The sequence below is a fragment of the Apus apus genome, chromosome 4, assembly GCF_020740795.1.
Source record: "Apus apus isolate bApuApu2 chromosome 4, bApuApu2.pri.cur, whole genome shotgun sequence".
NCBI classification, from domain to species: domain Eukaryota; kingdom Metazoa; phylum Chordata; class Aves; order Apodiformes; family Apodidae; genus Apus; species Apus apus.
In genome coordinates this window covers 36,289,774-36,311,656 of record NC_067285.1, presented here as the reverse complement: position 1 = coordinate 36,311,656, position 21,883 = coordinate 36,289,774, and the positions used below count along the sequence as shown (strand labels likewise).

Genomic DNA, 21,883 nt, shown 5'->3' with positions numbered 1-21,883 from the left:
CTACGGATCATTTTTTCTATTACACCACCAACATAAATGCAGTTTCTAGCTCCAAGTCCTCCTGCCCTTCCCCCTTTTTAATTTCAACTCCTAATCAACTGATCTAATTTTTAAGAGCAATAGGCATCCAGAAAGAGCTCCAAGGTTTTGGCAGGGAACAGATTGCTGTCGTCTCATGAGGCTGCCCAGCATAAGGGTTGATGCTGAGGCTAAGAAAAATCAAGAAATGAAGGTCCAAATGCAAAAGTAAGAAATAAGGAGAACAAATACATAGGGGAGGATGGAGACAATTGTAAGAGGCATGAAGGGATCCACAGCAGGGATGATGAAGCTAATATTGTGTAAGGATGCCAGGAAAGAATCCAAGAGAAAATAAAACAAAACAGATAAAGGGGGACAAGACAAGGAGGACAATCAGGAAAATAAAGATTGGAACATAATACAGCTGGATTGCCTGAATCCTGACTGGGAAAGGAGGACAGCACATCAAGAGTGGCAAAAGGTTTCTTTTCCATACTTGAGCACACAGAGATGAGATGGCACCATCTGCACCAAAATTGAGCACTGAGTGCTCAACAGGCCTCTGGTCACACTCTTCTGGCCCAGGCAACAGAAGCAGCAAGATGACAGCCCAGGAGGAAGCTTGATCTCCTCTACCTCGATGATCTTACAGCACAGAGGAGTGCCCACAAGGCGAAGAGCACTCTATGGCTTGCTTTTCTTGGAGCCAAAGGAGGGCTTTTTTCTAGGGCATGTTGCCTGCCATGCAAATGTGCCAGGGAGATCACTGGACTGGAGAGAACCCCCCCAAAATGTTGTGGTTTTTTTGCCCAAACAAATAGAACACTGAAGTGTTGAAAAAATAGCAGAAATCACAGACAGTTCCAGGGTCAAAAGCAGAGGGTGAGGATTTAAAGGAAGAGTTGACTGTTCCCAAGAAACAGCTGCAGAGAAAAGAAAGCCTTAAAATTACTAGTGAAAACAGCTAAGGGGAAACCTTCAAAGAGAGCTAAGCAGTAAATACCAGAGCAGCACAGGGTGGAGATGCAGCTAGCACTATGTAAGAAAACCAGGGTGAGATTACAGATGAGGGAAGGTGGGCTGGCTTCTGCCCCCTTTCATCATACACACCCACTACATGCAAAGGGCTTCCTGACACACGTGACACACCAGGCACTGCATGTGGGTCTATTGCAATGACCCAAACCTACTAACATTCCAGAAAGCCAGGGATTGGAGAAATCAGTGCATTAGAAGACATTCCAAACATCACGTTGCCTAATGTAAAAAACACTACAAGAAATTAAATATTACAGCATGGCCCCAGTTGAATCCTCTTCTCTCAAGTACTTTACTGTACTTTGGAATGTAGCTCTTCCATCACGTACTGTAGCCAATGCTTTAAACTGAAGACAACAATCCCAGAAGCACTATGCTGCAAGTAGTTTTCCTATCTGAGGATGACCCTAAAGAATATTTAAGACCTAATCTTCTATTGTGTTATCAGTTTTTTCAGACTTCTTGATACATCCTTTGAGAGGATTGCACTCAGAGGTGAGAATGAGAAAGAAAACACAAAATAATAGGCTGGTGACACACTTAGGCTACTTCCTCATCTCTCAAGTGCCTTCCCCTCAGCACTGTTATGCTCATGTGGACATGCAGCAAGACTTCCACAGGCACTTCTTGTTACCTCCTGCAGGGAGCTAGCTCCTTTTCAATGAAATGCAGAGGAATCTCTTGTTCTTAGAGCCCAGAGAGTTCACTTGCACTCTCATAACTGGAAACATCACTTGACATTTTACCACAGAATCACAGAATCTTAGGGGTTGGAAGTGACCTCTGAAGATCACCCAGTCCAACCCCCCTTGCCAGAGCAGGATCACCCAGAGCACATCACACAGGAACACAGCCAGATGGGTTTGGAATGTCTCCAGAGAAGGAGACCCCACACCCTCTCTGGGCAGCCTGTCCCAGGGCTCTGCACTCTCACAATAAAGAAGTTTTTCCTCATGTTTAGGTTGAATCTTCTGTGTTCCAGTTGGTGACCTTTGCCAGAACACTTGAAAGGCTACTTAGCCTGAAAGCATGAGAGGCAGAGATCTTCATGGCCGCTTATGGGTGAGGTTAGTAAGACACATCAAGTAGAATGGGGTTATTGCAGCAGTGATTAAAAGATCCTAAAAACACTGATAAAAAGATGCAGATTTCATACATAACATCCCTAATGCCCAAAGCATATGCCAAGACTGGGCTAGAACAGGTATGCAGTGGGAGGAGAAGGAAGGGTAAAAGAATCACCAAATTACAACACAGTCAAATCAAACAAAATTCAGAATCATCCTCATACTTGGTAAGCAGCTTTTTCTTTCATTCCATGGGCATAGTTCAGACCTTCTAGGGTTTTAAAAAAGACATATCCAAAGACAGAAAGAAGAACTACAAGGGAAAAATCCATATAACAAGAAGTATCTGCAAGGCCTATTTCCCATTAATCTGTTTTATATTTTCTGAGGTAAAAGAGAAATAAAAGCAGCACAAGATACTACCAAAGATGAAGAGAGATTTAAAATCTAAAAAGAAATCCTTTTGAGGACCATGCAAAAAAATAATTAAAAAATAAAAATAAATAAAGAGGAGATAGCCTTTCCATTGAAAAAAATCCCCAAAAACCAACCCAAATCGCTATAATACATCTTCCTGAATTGAGGTCAAACAGTCATTCAAATATTAAAAATATCCAGAAGAACTTAGCAAGTTTTGAAAAGAACTTCAATGATACGGACTAAATGTTGCACAAGGGCATAACTGTCAATAGCAGAATTTATAAATAAGCCAAACCAATTTCTTAATAAACCAAGTCAATTTTCAAACATACATCTACTCTACAAGTATCTACACATTTCCTTATGAAGCTGTGTTGCTAGAAGGGGACTAGTTGACAGCAACTTGTTGGCAGCAACCCTTGGTCTGTCAGATTGGAATCATACAGGAATCCAGCTTGCTTCATGGCTATCCAAACAAAATTTCACTTCTTTCCAGAGGGCTCTGAGGTCTGTGGTGCTCAGGCTGACCTTCCACTGCCCTGTTCCTTAGCACGATCCTGGGAGCAGAGCTCTGGAAATGCATCAAGACACTGGGTGGGTTCAGGCTCCTGCATTTTGGAGCTCAGGACCATTCAGTAATATGGTACCTGGTACAGTAGTGATTTGTTCTAGCCTCTTAAGATGGCTCTTAAAATGACAGACCTATCAAACCTACTATTTTTTCCCCTTTCACAACTAAACTGTAATATACATATTTTTTATTTTCTTTTACTTTATGACAAGCAAAACTCTTCAATCTGCTCATTAAAGTCTTTACTTCCATGTAGCTGCAGTTTACCAGAGCATACAGGAAAAAGATGTGATTCCACCCAACACACAGTTTCCCACTCCCCTGCTAGTCACAGGACAAAAAAATTACTACATCAGTCTCTGTACTTTGGGAGCAGCAGGGCAGTTGGAGGACTGCAACTGCAAACCACTGCCTTAGGCCTTTCCATTATCAAATCACACAAGATGAACAAGTGGAAACAAACGCCAAACACAGGGAAGTAGCAGGAAATAAACATATAAAGCAGAATAGAAGACATGCCCCCCAAAAGTGGCTGTCTCTGAACTCTTCCCAGAACTGTGTCCTTCCCTGGCCAGGGAACAGCAGAGTCAACTACCCAAACACTGAATCCCAAGGGAAAGCATCTGGGCTCACAGGCAGCAAAATTAAAGGTGGATGCAGTTGGATTCTGAGTTGCTCTGTGCCAGGACACTTTTGGAAGGAAACCCAGTCTAATTGCCTTTCTTTAGCATCTGTTACTGCACCTTTGCACCTCTGAATGAAACATACACCACAGCTTAGCTGTGAGCACAGACATGTCTCTCTCCTTTTCCTTGCTGTGTTGGTTCATTGACTAGACCAGACAATTCTGCATCTGATCTGAATAAATAACAGTAAGTAATGCAGCCACCCCAAATGAGCTTCAAATTGTAATTAAATATAAAGAGGTAGAACAATGATTTCAAACATCCCACTAACCACAAGAGGAATTTTTATTAAGCTTCCACTCTCCCAGTCAATCTTTCTCTGGCTGGTCATAATAAAGTGATTGATTGTGAGTGATAGCAAGAGTAGCAGACACCAACCAACTAGGATGGAATAGAGGATGCCCGGTCGATCAGAAGGAGGCTGGATGTTTCGGTCCTGATCTATGGCTTGTATGGGTGGAGTGACACTGATGGGATTCACACGTGCCTGAAATGAAAAATCAGACAGATTGGAAACAGAAAAATTAGAAAGCCAGCAGGCAAATCTCTAGGTTTAACACCAAATAATCTCACTGAGAAAGGCATTTGCTAAAATTGCAGGAGGAAAAATACTCGTATGTAAGAATAGTTTCAGCACACATCCCTTTTGAGATCAAAATTAAATGGGTGACATTCATATTTCTGCAGCAATCTCTTTTCTTTTAGATATATTTTATACTATAATAGCATCTTCAAGGAAAGTAAGCTTGCAAGTGTTCAAACAAATGCTTGACTGTGGTACTATAAATAGTCCCTTGAATCAGACATTTCAGACATCATCATAACAGTGAAATACAGCAAACGCTTTAAAAAAGAAAATAAAACCAAATTGAATTTGAGAATCATTAGGAGCTAGAGCGGCTGTGATACACAAATATGTACTGCAAAAGAGACTCAAGCCAAGGTACAGACATTTCAAGGACAGGTACACTGAAAAGCCTGTGTGGATGCTGCAATAATTCCCACCATTACTGCGAAGTGGAGTGATCCTGCATGCAAATGTGGAAACAAAAAGCCTGAAAACACATTTGCAGGCTTTCAGCTTGTTCAGTGTTTGTATGCCTGCTTCTTTAGCTACCAAGTTAGCAAGCTTTCTCTACCTACCAAAAGCACGTATCCCTCACTGTTGCTTTGAATATTTTCTGCTTTCCTATGCCAATCCACTCTGCAGTGGTAACATGACAGCTGCCATTCCCAGCTCTGAAAGGCCAGTTTCACAGCCTAACTGCTTAATCAACTAGAAATGCCGCTTCTCCATGAAGGTATGTGCATCAGTCTTTTCCCTCTCCTTCTTGGAACTTCTGTTTGCTTGGCCAAAATGTTTAACAACCTCTCTGAAAAACACACAACTCATCTGGCAGCCCTGGCTTTGGAAAGTTCCCACAAGAGGGAACATGAAATTTAGCGTAGGAATAGGAACAAGTCCACACTTGGCCAAGTTTTGGCACAGCCTTTAGAAATCCTCCTGCTGAGATTCAGAAGAAATCTGCAAGAGCTTTACTGGTGTCCACCAATGAACCTGGATGGGAAAGAGGTGAGCCTGGAGGAGAAGAACAAGACAGGAATGGATGCAAGGCACTTTGCAGGAGGGGAGACTGGATACCCCCTTCTGGAATTTTGGATGTGTAGCCACATGGTCATCTGCAATGACACAAGCTGTTCTGCCCGCAGCCTGCCCACCCAGAAGTAATTTCTTACATGTTCTTGAGGTCGGAGGAGGCTTTTCCAGGCTCATGAGCAAGGGCTTGTAGCCATGTGTGGGTGCAGAGCATCTGCCTACCGACACAAGACTGGTACCTCCTCACTCTGCCTCTCTGCTCCCTACTGCTCCCACAGTCCCCAAAGAGCAGGCAAGGTCCTTTGTCATATGCCTGTTTCCACTTCTGACTCTTAAAAAAATTTCAATCTTTAACAATGTAATGTGGAAGACAGGCTCAAAATAGGCATAAAGAAAGAGAGAAGAAGATATATTTGACATATGTTTGAATTTTTAAAACGCTTTAGAACTGCAGAAAAGTTACATGCTGGCAGGTAAGATTATGCATAAAGCTGTTCAAGACTAAAATGTTATTTTTTTCAATTTACAGATCGACTTTAGCACTTTCAGACAAACGTACATTGCAGTTAAAAACACAACCACAACAAAATCTTATTTGCTAATGCTGAAAAAGCTTTACACTTTCCACTCCCAATCCTGCAGGTCAAGCTGCAAGGCTGAGTCCTGCAGGAGTGACCGCAGTGGGTCTGGCCTTGCCACTCACAAGCTGTTGGCTGCACCCAACAGCCAAACCCACACTCCAATAACAATTGTGGGATATATAACTCAGAGAGCAAGGATGTGTGCTTGCCTTTCCAACTCAGGGAGGAGCTCAAGAGCAACATTTCGAATAACTGCATTGGAAATGAAGCAGGTTCTACTTGAACAACAGGTATTTAATCCAACACCAGGACACTGACTCCGCAGAACCAGAGTCCCTGAAGCCAAAGGAAGCTGCACAGGAAAACCACAAATGAAAGGTGGAATGAATGTTTATTAATTTACCCAAAGTTGGTTTTCTAAGTACTAGATACACCCCTAAATGGGCTGCTCCTAAACTAGAAGATACTATGCAGCAAGATCAGTTGCAATCTGCTGAAATGTTTGGGGATAATTCAAAGCTGTTTTGAATGGGCTGATATGCCTTGAAGCAAAACGAAAGGTACTTTCATATTGTTTTAATGATCTGTAGGTAATGCAAGTATCTGTTTCATCAAACCTAAATTAGAACTAGGAAAACATAGCTCTGCTGCACAAAGCAGCAGCCATTAAGGATGCTAATGGATTCATAAAAACATATGTAGGATTGTTTCAGAAAGTGTAAATGTACTCTTTATGAAAAATAATTGGTAGTCAAAACACGCTTTAATCAATTGCAGTAATAACTGTGATTGTTACATAGGGAATTCCTTCCTTTCTTTCTTTCCTGAGCACTTTGAAAGGTAAAAGGCACAAAGAGGTGCTCACAACATCTCCCAGTCCATGGTGATGCTTGGCAGCAAAGCCTCTGGGGTTCCCCCAAGCCCACCTGGCTGGGACAGGTCCCCAGCCCCAAACCTGTTCCATGTATCCTGCTCAGGAGTTGTCACTAAAGGGCAGCAGATCACACTGGTACAGACCAAAAGGTGAAACTTTGCTCAGTCCTCGGAGAGGCAGGGCACAGTCACATACAGGTAGAAGATGGGTCCTGACTGAAGCAGAGGAGGCAGAGCCTCCTCACACCTCTGCAGAGTGGGCAAACACGACCAAGTGGGGTCTGTGATAGCCACCATTGTGGGTTAGATCCAACAGTCTTGGAAAAGACAAAAAAAACCCCTAACACTGTCATCCTCCACCTCAAAAGGAGTTCCACAAAAAGGTGGAAGCTCATTAAAAGGAATGGAAAATAGACCCCTGAAAAAGTGAGGTGTTTGCAGAGGCCCACAACTGCTTCAGGCCACTCAGTTGAAGGTAAAGAATAAGCACGTGGGGGTTTTATTGAGATGGGCTTCAGAAAGGGCAAGGCAAATCTGTGCAGCCATTCAGGGCAGGTAACTCAGAATAAATAGATGTCCTTCAAAAACCAGCCACTTCTCCAAGAGAAGAACAAAATAGCTCTGGGAGAAGCAGGTGATGAAAAGCAAAAAACAAGGAGATTCTGTCAGCTCTAAGATAAAAAATGCATACATGCATTTTTTTTCCTCATCAGAGAAGATATCTCCTAATTATTGGTTTTGGTATCAGCAGACTTCCAGGTGTTTCAATATAGGAGAATCCACCATCAGACAGGCCAAAAAAAAAGAAGCCAATCCCCAACTTGCAGATGTTATCACAAGTATTAATGAATTAAAAAAAAACAACAAAACAAACAGATTCTTTCTCAAACAGAAATGTGACAGGAAGCCTGCCAGGGAGTCTGCAGGGCCAGGAGATGATCAAAGCAAAATAATAATAATAAATAAATAAATAAATTGGAAAAAAAAAGCTCACAGAGAATAAGGTAGCAGCACAAAACCCTCCTTTTTCCCCTCCTTCTGTGTTCACCATGAAAGGACTCTGATGGGTCCCCATGCCAGCATCTTGTCCATGCAGGATGCCTTGTAAGTCCCATAAAAAATCATAATATTAAGAGACATTATGCACTGAGCAAAGCAAATGAAAAGTAACACCAGGCCAAGAGCAGATGGGTTTCTAAAGGAAGGCAACGGTGAATCATATGACCTTGCTGTGCTATGTAATCTACTGCTCAAAAGTGCTTAAAATCTGTGAGGAGGAGCGGGTGGCAAACGTAACACCAACATTCAAAGGGTCCCAGGGCAACCCAGGGGAATACCAGTGTGAAGCCTCAGGTTTGCACCAGGAAAAATTAGCAGATGATTTAATAACACTCTGAGCAAGCACATCAATAAGTACAATATTCCCTGGTTTGTTTGGTTTTCTGCAAAAGGAAACACAGCCCCCCAGGCTTCCTGCTGGTACATCTGTACATGGAACTGCTGGATACAGCACCCTGGGGGGTTCCAGCCAACTTGGACAAGCTCTCTGACAACATATTCGTATGAAAATTTGGCCTAGACAGAAAACAAGCAGAAACCTGGGTATCCCCAAACAGATTAAGAGACGTGAGGCAGAGCAGGAGTAAGCTTTCAGATTTTGTAGGAAGAGAGGGCAGAATCCACAGGGATCTGTGCTAGTACAGGAGCAGCTCATCTCACTCCTGCGTGACCCCACAAACAAGGGGCAGAACACAACAAGAACTAAAGATAATGCTAGATTATTCAGAGCAGAGAGCATGAGGGCCACCTGCAAAAGACTGCAGCTTAAAGCACAGAAGGCCACATACTTAATTGATTTTTTCTTCACATTTTCCTTTTACATTTTCAGGCTTTTTATGAAAAAACACAAATCAAAACTCTCAGAGAAATCTTCTCAGCTGTGTTCGGAGGGCAGTGGGTCAAAATGACTCGACTGCTTAGAGGCTGTAGGGACAGAGCACTGGGCATCTTCCCCTCAGCTCTTTTCAATACAAAGATCTCTGCTAATTCATCATTAAATGATCAATGAACAATAAAATGTTGATTCATCAATGTCATAAAAGAGTGCCATTCACCTACCCCAGTCCCCAGACAATGTACACTTCAAAAAGCAGCAGTATCCAGTTTCTGTCACGGGAAAGATGGGAAGGACCGCTGGAAATGATCTGAAGTTACTGTTATAAAATTAAAAAGCCTAGATAATAAAAACCCACACCAGCCAATATTCATTCAAATGCTTTGTCTGAAGGCATGTAGTGTATCTGGAAAACACTTACATTACTTTTGCTATGTTCTTTTTATGTCTTGCCCTTTGACTTGTGTGGTTAGCCAATATCTGGCTGCAAATAGTTCCTGTTTAGAAGAGAAACTGACAATAGAGCCAAGACTGTTTTAAACAATCCTGTTTATTCAGTAAAAAAGCAAAAGCCACATTTCCCTGGAGAGGAGAGAAAGTGAGCTGCCAGACACAGTATTCCTGCTGGTATCTTCGAATATATTTTCACTACCAGATCTCTTTTTGCTTTTGTTCAGGAACTGACTAGCAGCACCATGCCTGAGCCTTACTCCAACAGCTCCCTCTCTGCCTGCTTTCAAGCATTATAAAACAATATTAAAGTGAATTTTTTTAGAACTATTACATATCTTCCAAATATTTTCTATGTTATTTAAAACATTTTAAGTTTTCCATGAATTCCAGACTTTCAACAGAAGGACATATACACTGTCACATGTCTTAAATGTAGTAACTGAATTATTTGAATAAAAACCTCAGAGGTTTTTGGCTTCTTATGCAGACACCTTTGTTTGAATGTTCCACTGACTGCCAACTGGCTACTCCTCCTTCCTTAGTCAAAACTCTACTCACCACGCTCCTCCCCTAAGATTTTTCTCATCCACTTTTTGGGGGCAAAACGTGGCTCCCCAGCACTGCAAAAAGTCTTTGATGACAGCAGCTTGGACCTTACATCTGTGGGAAAAGACTGCTAATAGTTAAAAACCAGCCTGTTGCCAAAAAGCCCAGAGGGTCCTTTTGCTATACTGACCTTCACCTAATATGCACTACTAACATGGCTGTGAAAACCCATCCTAAATCACAGTCTTGCCAAATAATTACCAAATAGCAAGTAGTCTTGTAATTACCTAATCTCAAATGCCAGGTAGTCTTGTGAAATGATTCCCTAAGTCACAGTAAGGCCCATGCTATGACTTTTTTGTCCTAGGATCAGTCAGGCACTCATCTATACCTATACAAACTGTCCCATGGAGGTATGCAGGACACCGATAGGATGACTCATGCTGAACACTTAAGCCTTTTTGGTGAGGAGCTCAATAAATTGTCTGATACTAAAAAAATCTGAATTGTCTCCCCAGGCGTTCTTCTCTGAGAACACACGTTCAGTTGTAAAACGGGCACACCTAATTCCTAAGTACTAGCTCGTTCTAATTTATCTGGATTCAGCAGATAATCATATTCAATACTTTGGGGAACAGGTACTTTTTCAAATGATGGCAAAGAAGTATTTTGATCTGCGTCAGCTCAGTTGACAGTGTTCAACAGAGATTTATTCCCTCAACAGGAGGCTGATGACATTATTTCACTCACTTGGTAACAGATTACAAAGGCATCTTTCACCCAGCATTCCCAAATACCACTACTCAGTCTTCACACATGCCAAGCGTCACAGTGGTGACCCTCTCCCACACCCCCATCTGCACTGCCACCCCCATCAATAACTGCAAGCAAACCAAATTGCCCTGCCCTCCCATTTTCCCAGCTGCCAGAAATCCCTGCTTCCCTGCTGCTGCTTCCAGAGCATCAACGATCCATCAGTGTCTTGTGCTGCCTTCGTGTCAAGTGGCACATACTGACATCCTCAAGGAACACCAGCATTTTTATTGACTGGGAACACCAAGAACAGTTCAGCTACAAAATCGAGGCCAGGCACTGGTGTACTACTCAAGAACCCCCCTCTTCTCCCAAGCTGTGGGCCTGAATCCAGACAGCCATCCAGATCTCCTTCTGAGGACACCAGGAACTGAATCCTGCACTCATTGATTGTCTCAATGATTTTCGAAGAAAAAAGACCAGAGTTCCCCTGCCCTTCTGTTGTCAGGTTAAAATGTATAAGAAGTGTTGGGCAAACTGCATCAAATTATGGAATCACAAAGGCTATTTCCTGTGTTGGACTATTTACAGTCTCTGCTGCTTTGAACAAAACCAGAAAAGATGCACATAATGCTTTGCAACATCCTAATCGTAGGAGCATGTAGACACAGCATTCTCTTCCCACGTTTCTGTCTGTATCATGTTATTTTCTAGTAAGTGCTGAGAACTGTAGAGTAATTCAGAATGGTAACTTTTACTGAAAACACAATATATTCCAAAAGAAAACACTGAATTTAACCATCAGTTTTTCCTGTGTTTCTCTCACAGCGACATAAATACGTGCATTTTATCACAACAGGGCGGTCAATATTACTACAATTAGTTAAAAAAAAAACACATTTCATACTAGCATTTTAAACCTCCCAAAGTATTATTTTTTTCAGCTTTCCCAGGCAGAAAGCTGTAACTGTGCCCAGTGTACTAAAATTAAAGTCTAGGAGCCTTCAATGCACATCACACTCATAGGTCAGCTGATTAATTCACACATCAGGACAGGAGAACTCTGGTCTCTATGCAAACAAGGCCAAGAAGCTTTTTCCTGGATAGAAAATATTAGTAAAGCAACATACAACACCCTGTGCTGACATCCAGAACCCCTACAATATTAAACCAAGGAAGTTTTTGATGGATTGATGAACGGTTATGGTTCCACTGCTTCTGCCTGGGCTTTCTTGAGAGACACATGAGGTTAGAATTCCAGCTGTAGATCGGAAACAAGCTAAGTTCCATCCATGCTGTGCAGAACTGCACACACTACTGCCAACACACGGCACTAAAACAGCAGGAAGAATTGTAAAACCATTCCAACATCATTTCTTGCTGCTGCTTCAGATGCTTTTGCAGTACAACAAGTGCTGTGACAAAACACTAATGAGCACAAATCCATCATAAAGTACTTACTGACATGTCAGTAACATGCAGAAAGTATTTCAACAGAGTTTTCCAACCACAAGTGAAGTAAACCCGAAAAGCAACAAACAATCCAGAAAAGTACCTTCGGCTGAAAAAAACCTTGTTGTTAGTCAGCTTGAATACATCATGTCAAAACTCCTGTCTGCAGGATCTCACCATCCTCCCTCTCTTCTTGCCTTCGTATTGACAGCTACAAGTGCCTGCAGAGGCTGCATTTGATCAGGGAGTCAGGGCAGGGAGAGGCAGTGCCACAAGTCTGCACATTTTCCTCTGAGGCTCTGGGAGGGCTCAGGTGAGGCAGAGCTGTGCAGGAACACAGGGGGAAGGGGATTTTCTGACCCTCCTCTCTGACACAAAACACAATGCCAGACTCTTCGGGCTAAGATCTCAACTGAAAGCCAAGACAAAGAGAGGAAGAAACCCCCAAGCTCAGATTTAAAACATGCTGTGAAGCTGAAAGGGAGTGGAGAGTAAATCCTCTGCAGAAAATTTTTCTGAGCAGATTGTCATAGGAGCTGAACAGGTTTATATAGCAACAACTCTGTGCCTTGGAAACTGCTCCCCAGGAAAGGGCAAACCTACACGAGGAAACCAACCCTGCCAAAACCTACCTTGCTCAACCTTGCAGATGTGCAGCTAATTCACCTAATTGATACTTCTTGTTGCAACACTGTACATACATCTGAAGGTTTGTGCTCTGTTAAAATATTACTTCTTACCACCAGGTGATGTTGCAGAGTCCACGCAGACTGTGCAAAATGTCCACACTTGATAGGAAAATGAAATATGAGTAGCACAGAGCAACACTCCTGGAGGTGAGCTTGGCTGTCTAGCACTTGGGTGAAAGGAGACTTGTAATAGCACTAGTAAAACAAGAACTGTGGTACAACAGTTCACCCAGGGGAATCTTAACTATTAACAGTAGATTGTAAAATTGGTCTTATGAAATCACTGTTAAAAATTGTTCAGTTCAAACATATGTATAAGGAGGAAGTAATTATAAGGGGGGATTGATCTGCAAGTCTAAAATAAATCTACCTTTTATATTTATTTTTAAGAAGTTTCTAAAAAGCCACTGATCAAACTCAACAGCAGATAATCTATGCAGTTGACCTGTCTGAACTAAACTCTCATGTCTTCTCCGGGCATACAAAAAGTGTTTTACTAACTGATGAGAAAAACTAAGACTCAAGATTGATCAGTAAAAAGGGACCCGCTTTCTAAATTCAGCACCACGACTGACAAATAGCTTGTTGCACCATAGCTGGCTGTTCAATATAATCCATGGATGCTGTGTTCTTTGTTTTCTGTGGTGTCCAATATTTATGCAGTTTAGTAAAATGAAAACTGTAAAATTCAAATATCCTGACAGATCACATTGTTACCAGAATAAGCTGTCAAAAACCACAATTCCTTTTATTTATCTGTAAAAACAAGCCACCTTTGAGGGCAAAAGAACTATTTCAAAAGAGCAGCCAGATAGTATAATGAATAAGAGCCAAGAGGAAAATAGAGACTATTTTTATCAATGATGTCTTTCAGGAACAGCAGGTCCAAAAAGAATTGAATTTCATCCGGATCTGATCACAGTGCTTACTAAATTGCTTTTTCTGTATCTGACATGCCTTATGAGAAAAGTCTCCAACAGAGAATCCGTGCTGGAGACTAAAGAAAATACATTATGCAGTGGGCCTCCTGCCTTGGCGTGCAGGTCCGATCTCCTGTGCGACCCAGGCAAAAGGAAAAATTCTATCTGGACCTTCTACTTGTTGCAATGTGGTGCCTGTGACTAAAGAACAATAAACATTTCCTTTCTTTTTTTTTTTTTTTTTTTTTTTTAATTCCCATAGAAACTCTGAAGTCTATTTCCTTGATTATCTTTCAGATTCTTGATGGTAGGTTCATTATCACCATCATGATTCCTGTTCAGGATTCAGAATGAGGCAGGAGAATGGCTGCAGAAAAGCAAGTTGAACAGCCCAAGACAAAGGCACCTACTTCTGCTTGACACAAAATATTGAAAATATTTACAGCATAACACTATCCTAATGACTCAGATTTTTATTTTTTTTTCCAAGAGTAATCCCATTGCAGTACAAAAGTGTGTGAAATATTAACCCCATTTTTGTTTTCTTTCAAATACCTTTTTTTTTCTCAGCTGGGCAAAAGGAGTTCAGTTATCAGCTGTGTCAACTGCTGCTTATTTCAGCTGAGTTTGCAAACAATCTTCCTTGAGCCTGTTAAGAAGAAGAGGCTGATGGCTTCCCTATGCCTTTGGAAACATTAGTCACAATAGAATAACACTAGGAAAGGTAAGAAGATCAAAGATATGATCAAAGCAGGGCATAGTCTGAATAACAGGCTATGACAGACTCTGGCTTAGTGCCTTCCAGCCTGAAAGAAATGACAGAAGAAATATGCTACTGGTCTCTAAAGCTGTGTGCTGCAGACAGTGGGAAGGGAATCAGCCACTCACTGCCTCTCACAAGCCAACAGCTCAGGAACGTCTAAGCAAATTACCTGGTGGCAGGCTCAAAATGCACCAAAGAACAAGGATCTTTACCCAAACACAGTCAGGCTATCATCATGCTCCTTTCTGCAGGCACCAGAGGTGCTAAAAATTCTCCTTGGCTCAAACAGCAGGCAGTTTTACAGAACAAGTAATAAAAACCCAAAAACATGATCAATTTTTAAGACAGTGCTTCTAGTGGGGAGATGAGGAAGTATAACCAGTACCACTGGTGGGACACTTCTTATGTCAATCTGTACAAAACCAGGCAAAACCAATCCCACAGCAAAACACTAATTGATTTTAAATTAAAAAAAAAAAAGGTAAACATAGCAATGAATAGGTTTGTTACCCGAATCTCTTGACTGATTTTAGCCATAGATTTTCTTACAGTGATGCTGCTGCTTTGCTTTTTTTGTTTACACATTTAGTAACTCCTTTCAGAGGATTTTGCTTTGATAAAGCCCTTTTCTCACCTGGAGGAACAAGCAAGGTCAAAAGCCTCAAAGGAGAGGACACTTAGGAAGTACTGAATTCTCAGCCAAGCAGTGTTCCCATCAGCCAGGCTGCTACAGGAGTTTAACATTTGGGCTTAGCAAAAGACCACTGTGCAGCAGCAATCCCAGCTTGCAGAATAAACATTTACATGTTCCCAACTGTTGTGAGTTTGTCTGGGATTTTTTGTTTGTTTGTTTTGTGGGATTTTGTTTGGTTGGGGTTTTTCGTTTTTAAAAATACTTGCAACTAAATAGGTACTTTTCTAGTTCAGGCAGGGGAATGTCAGCTGCAACTTCGTAACTCCTGACTTGATTCAAACTGTATCCTTTTCTTATTAAAATCTGTCACCCTCTCAAGAGACAGCACCACTATTATAAGCACTTTATTAGGCTGCTTTCCCGTAACATTAACAGTGGCACGAATGCTACTTTGAGACTGAAGGTTATAGAAAATAATTCTTTTCCAAGGTCTATTTCAAATGCTTCGTTTTCAACAAAATTGTGCAGTTGTACAGGTACATCATATGTGTGCACGTGCACACAAAGCCTGCAGTGCTCACATACTTCATCCATAAACTCATCCTCACATCTTTTTATGGTATAGTGAGTGACACTTTAAATTTAAATGCTTTTTTTTTTTTTTTCTAAAACTCCAATACTCTTCCAGAAGAAAAAGCAGGAATTATTTTCAAAGCAAACTCCTTCCTAGCTGCTTTAAACTTGACTACTGCTGGAGGAATTGATGCCCAATGCAGACTAACCACATTTTCTTGTTGCAGAAGAGGGCATTCCAAAAATCTCCTCAGGACTCCACAGGACTGACTGCAAGGATTTAAGCAAGTTTTTCTACAGAAGCCTTACCAAGAGCATGGAGCAGTCCTGGTAATGGTGGCAGTGGGCAGCTCACTGAGCGCCTCCTGCAGCCTCCCAGGGTTAGTACTTCCGGCCCAGGGAATCAGCTCCTCGACTACATCTCCTGCATATGTGCATCTCTTGCACATACCTGCAAGATGTTAACTGACCAATCACTACTGGATTAACTGGAGGACTAAAATACTTTACACCCTCTGCACTGTGACAAGTTGAGAAGGGAAATCTTTCTTTCTGACCCTTAATGAACAGCTAGTTTAGAGTTTAACAGGATAGCCTAGCTATTGAAATGCTAATTATCACCACCAGGATTAGTGTTATGACATAGATGAGAACTGTTCTCAAGTTCACTGGTAAAGCATCACTGCAAAAGGGTTTTGTCCAAATGTCAGCATTTAAAACATCGAAATGTTTCTAAATGGCATTTAATGATCAAATAAACAAATACATATGCTTTGTCTTGACAATAGCTCCACTTCATGTCATTGACAAATGTAGTTTTATGAAATAGAAACCAGTTGTGCATACGGTGAAAGTGGCTTTTTTTTTTTTGTCATGGCAAATATCCAACACAGCAATTAAATCACAGCAGTAGCTGATTGTATATTCAAGATACAGACTGTGGTTCAGAACAACACAGGGGTGATACTTTCTCAGACACCCTTTCCTCTCCTGAAGCTCCAGGTTTGGAGTAGAGAAAGACTCAGTCACTTCCAATCTGAAATCCCTTAATGGCCTTACAGAAGCAAGACCATTTCAAACTCCAGGTGTGGGATATGGCACGAAGGGGAGGACATGCACTTTTCTACTGTCCACGTGTAATGAATGTTGTAAGCTCACACATTATGATAAAGTCTTCATGATTATTAAGCAGGTGGGTGTTTTCTTTTTCCTAACAAACTTTACAATGAAAAGTAGAGAACAGAGAATGGAGCAGAATGAAACAGCAAGATGTTTTCAACTAAGACGAGGGTGTGTTTGTCAGTTTCTGGACTTCGTTAATCAAACAGCTTTTCTGTTGTTGGTTCTGCCACACAAGAAGGTGGTTTTTGCTAGTAAACCTGTACTGCTGCACACACCAAACCCACCCAGGAGCCCTGGCCATCTCTGTCATTTCAGGTACTCAGCTTGTGTGGGTGATGTGCCAGACCAAAGTTTAAATCAAAGATGATCACCCTCATTTCCAAAAGGAAATGACTTTCAATTCCAGCTCCACAGTTACTTCTCCCAAGCAAAATCAGGACTGTTTTTCATCTTAGCTTCTGACAAAGCTGTAAGAATTGAATATTTCCTATTAGTGTTCCCAGTAAATTACTAACCATGATGATAAATATCAGGCAACTAATGTAGCATTTCCATATTTGGAAAAAAAAAATATTATATAGATGATAAAATCAGTCATTTTTACCAGTTTATTCCTCTCTTACTCCTGATAATTAAAGGAATCAGAATCAAGATGTAACTCTCTAAAATTTCACTTTACAGCTTGATCAATGTCTAGAGGATGTGCCTGTTTCCACCAGACCAGACTGGGTTTCTGGTCAACTGCTGGAGCTCCTGCTCCTCCTGCAGCAGTGAGGGAGCCCCAGAGCCACCAGGTATCATGGGTCAGTTGGTAACACCACCCTAGCAATAAACAAAAGTAGTTTCTCTCACTCCAAACACAACTTCAAAGATGATCTGCAATGATGTTTTTCTATTCCTGTCCAGGTTTTTATTATATATTTTACTATATGTTGGTCAAAACATCTCAGTTTTGAGGCAAACTTGACCCTTTCTCTCTTAAAACCTCAGTCTAAACTGTGGCTTTATCTCTACCCATAGATATCAACTCTATTTCTGTAATGAACTTGGTTCAAATCAGCAGCAGGAAAGTCTCTTTCAAACTATATTCACCTGTCCTGCAGTCTTGCTAATTTTCTCAACCAGAAACAGTGTTTTCAATAAATAGAACATCTGATTTCTTAAAACATTAATCACATTTTCTAAGTTAAAAGCATGGTTGTATTTGTTCTTGAAGTGAGAAGCAGCCAACTTAACTTCTCTTCTATCTGAAATACATCTATATCTAAATTCCCAATTTAATTTAGATATGGAACAGTGACTGTCCTGCCTGATCAATATATCAAGCAAGTGAAGAGCCTGCCTGCTGAGGGAGATTATGGAAACCAGTGCTCAGGTTCATGTATTCACATGTTCAAGCTCCTGACAATTTTACTGACAATTCTTTTTAATTAGCCATGCTGTCTTGCTATACTCCCAAACACATAAAAATTAATTACCTGGAACATCACATCTTTGCAATTTTAACCTTTTCAGGCTTCACTACTTTTCAGGGACAGTTCCTTTAAAAAAACAAGGCTCTACTTATCAAGAAATTGCACATGGGAGACAGACAATCAATCACAGAAACTGAAAAGACAGGGAGAAACCATAACGGAAGACTTAGAACACTTTTAATGACTCCTTAACATGCACTGGGAGATAATCAATAGCTGATCAAAGCTGTCCTTTTTGACTTCACCTAAAGAGTAATTTCCATAGAGTTAATATTCAAAATCACCAATATTAAGTTACAAAAAAACCCCTATGCCAGTAAATCTACTGTGAATGCTCCTGCTTATTTAACATTGTCCATTACCTTGAACTTCCTATCAGTCAGGTGACCTCTGCTGCAATCCCAGTGACAAGAGTGAAAAACATGCAAATGAAAAGTGTATCCATAAACTTGAAAGGCAAAATTGCAGCCAATCGATGGTTTTATCATTGCTTCTGAATTGTTTTCCAACTTCCAAAGCAAGTCAAGGTTGCTTATCAGTTCATCATGCATCTAAGCTTAAATTTAAGTAGAAAAATTGTGATCTGCTCCAAGGAACTTGGCCATGACAATTTGCTTTTTTCAATAAAAAATACACCAACAACTGCATCTGTGCCATGGAAATAAATCTTCATTTTTCCTTTCCTAATCTGAGTTTCAGGTTTTACTTAAATTGCAAATGAAAAATTAATACCTGAAAATGGGTTAATTGACTCATCTTTCAGCCAGTGGCAAAGGGACTATTCAAAGCCTCAGACATGAGAGAGATTCTTTTCTAATTTACTGAGCAAGCAATAACTCAAGAACACATGGACACAACCCACATTTTAGAGTGTTTCTCTGGTTAGTTGTAGTACAGCTTAAGTGACACCACTGGCCTGTCTACCAGCTAATTTTTGGCTAGTAAGTACACATGGACTCATCTTACAGCTGCCACTTGACAGCACATGCTATCTTTCACCAAAGAGTTTAGCCTAATTAACACCAATTGCCAGGCTTTTCTAAATCAACATTCTAAGATGCAATACACATAAGCACATAAATGTTTTAGTACCAAGTAACAATTTGGCAGTGCTCTTTTGTCTAACATTTCCTCAGATACAGTAGAATTTGTGAATAGAAGGCAAAATTATTATAGCATTAAGTAGAGGAATGAAGTTCATACAGAAAGCTGGACAAAATGTGCATACAGTAATACCAGAAAGTTAACAGCTTCATCTATACTGTGCAGGAGGCCTGATTTTCTCTCCTCTGGATCTACTACAGTCAGAGAATGGCTGCAGAAATCTTGAAAAAAATTACAAGCTTTTACCTTTCAGCATTTTTTCAACAGACTGTATAGAAACTGAAATACCTGTCAGTTTAATGGACCCATAGAAGCCTCCCTTCTCAACTAAGCATATAAAACCAAAGCATGCTTATTTCTTTCATTCCTTACAAAAAAAAAATATGTATGGACACATGCAGTTCTACTGCAGATGGAAGCTCTGTTTTCTCTGGAAGCCACAAACCTAGGGTACACACTAAACATTCAACTACACCAGCTGACATGATTGTGCTCAATCATGGTCTAATTCCAGGATGATGTGTAAATACCATCCCCTACAAGAGCATTTAGCATTAGTCCCAAAAATGAGACAGTGTCTGTTTTGCTGAGAAATGAATGACTAGAAACAAAGTAAAACTCAATTTCCTGATGCTTGATGCAACTAAATCACAAGCACAGCTCATAAGACTGCACAGGCAGAGTAAGACAAAGGCTCCCAAACCCCTTTTTAGTGTGTTTCAATAAAAGATTCTAAATCTTCATAAAAACAAGGCAAAGAAAAAAAGGTAGATTGAGATAGAACTGCTTCAGAAAGTAGCAGCTTCCTAAATCAGGCATGAAGATTTGCAGGTTTGAATGTACCAAATCTAACCAAGAAAACACAAACTGGCAAGAAGAACTGGCAACTCAACCAGATTTCTTATCTTTATGCAGTTTGACTGTCAGTTGGGGTAAATCCATCCCTGCCCGGGGTAAATCCACCCCTGCACCACTTCAAGCAGGGATGCTTACCAAGAAAGGGCAAGAAATAAACCATTTTCATCAGAGGTAAGCATTCCTGCTTTTTTGTAAGTTTGAAAGACGTTATTTAAGTTGATCTAATGCATATTCACTTCAACTCAGACCAAATTTTTATTTGCCAAATGATAAATCCTTTGTGTTTCAGTGCTGGAAAAATCTTACTTAGCATCTCTATGGAAGGCCAGGTTGACCTAGCAAGTTAACTCTCCAACCTCAGGGAAGATTATACTTGCTCTTAGTTTGCACAACAGATACCTGGATAACGTTTTCTGTGGGTTGGTTTTTCCTGAACCAAAAAAATAGGGGGAAAAAACCCCAAAATGAACACTAAAAACCCCCAGAATATTTCTGTGAACTTCGCTCTTGGACTAATACCTGCCATTATAACTAAAATGATGAGATACTGTTTGCAAAATTTTCAGACACTTTTCTAAGCATTTAACTAAGTATCATCAATCTGGGATTTTTTTGTTTTGCAGCAAGTTTTTTTATAAGAATATTTCCAGGAGGTTTTCTGTTTGGAAGGAACAGGGATTTGTACAGTCAGATAGAAAGGAACTGCAATGCAATGACTTTCTAAAAATTAAGTAGTTGTCACCCTCAAGCCTAGAGGTCCTGAAAAACCACCACATCCTCTGCAGTGTTAGTGAGCTATCAATGATAAGCACAGAACTGATGTGTACAGAGCTGGTTACTTTGGGAAGTGTCCTGTGTTCCCAACTCCAGCACAACACACTCATCAAATTACTCCAGTCCTCCACCAAACTCCTCTTTTCTTCTCCAAGGAAATTGAACTGGCTTTTTCTGTACTGATGAAAACTCTGTTTATCATGTTTTGAGTGTGTGAAAGTCAATGAACTTTTTTGTTCAGAAGTGTTGTTTTTTTTTTTTTTAAATAGCTGGTTGAAGTGATCAGAAAAGCCTCAGCTCAGTTTAAATATAGAATATATTATGACCTTACTTTGCTTCAAAACTTCTTCAAAGTTCACTTTGCTTCCCCTGACTAAGAACTAATCTATCTAAAGAGGTCCGTCTTGCTAACAGAAACTTGGGGGCTTCAAAGGGCACTTCAGAGAATCACAGGGGTTGGGAGGGACCTCTGAAGACCATCCAGTCCAACCCCCCTGCTGCAGCAGGAACACCCAGGGCAGGTCACACAGGAATGTGTCCAGAGGGGTCTTGGAAGTCTCCAGAGAAGGAGCCTCCACAACCTCTCTGGGCAGCCTACTTCCTGCTCTTCAGTATCTTTTTTTTCACTCCCCTCAACCACACTGTTCTTTGGAAAAAGAATTTTGGAACTTTTTATTTTCGCCTGTCATCTAGCAGTCCTCTGCTCAGACCCACCTCCTTGAGTCTCTCCTCAAAAGGCTTGCTGAGCACACAGACTTTGCAAGGTCCCGGCTGACACAACTCCTATGGGTACTGAGGATAATTAGTACACAAATAAACACTTTCCATGTAGAAAGATACATCAGTGGGCCCTTAATAAGCAGCATCTCATAATACAGATAGGTATTCAAAGAGCTGGATCTTGTATTAGTACAGCTAAAACCTCACAGGTGTCACTGAGTATATCAATGTTCATGTAGATTAGAATTACCCTATGAAACCTGATAATTAATCAATTGGTTGCTACCTAGACTAGTTCA

General features: G+C 40.8%; 1 protein-coding gene across 4 annotated transcripts in view; it reads right to left on the bottom strand.

Annotated features, from left to right (window-relative positions):
• The window catches only part of PCDH15 (protocadherin related 15), a 455,276-nt gene that overhangs the window by 200,993 nt on the left and 232,400 nt on the right, over positions 1 to 21,883 (bottom strand). For all 4 annotated transcript variants that reach the window (XM_051618391.1, XM_051618393.1, XM_051618392.1 and 1 more), the window contains one exon: positions 4,182 to 4,290. In XM_051618391.1, the coding sequence (XP_051474351.1) occupies positions 4,182 to 4,290 (109 nt within the window). The remainder of the gene's footprint in view (positions 1 to 4,181; positions 4,291 to 21,883) is intronic.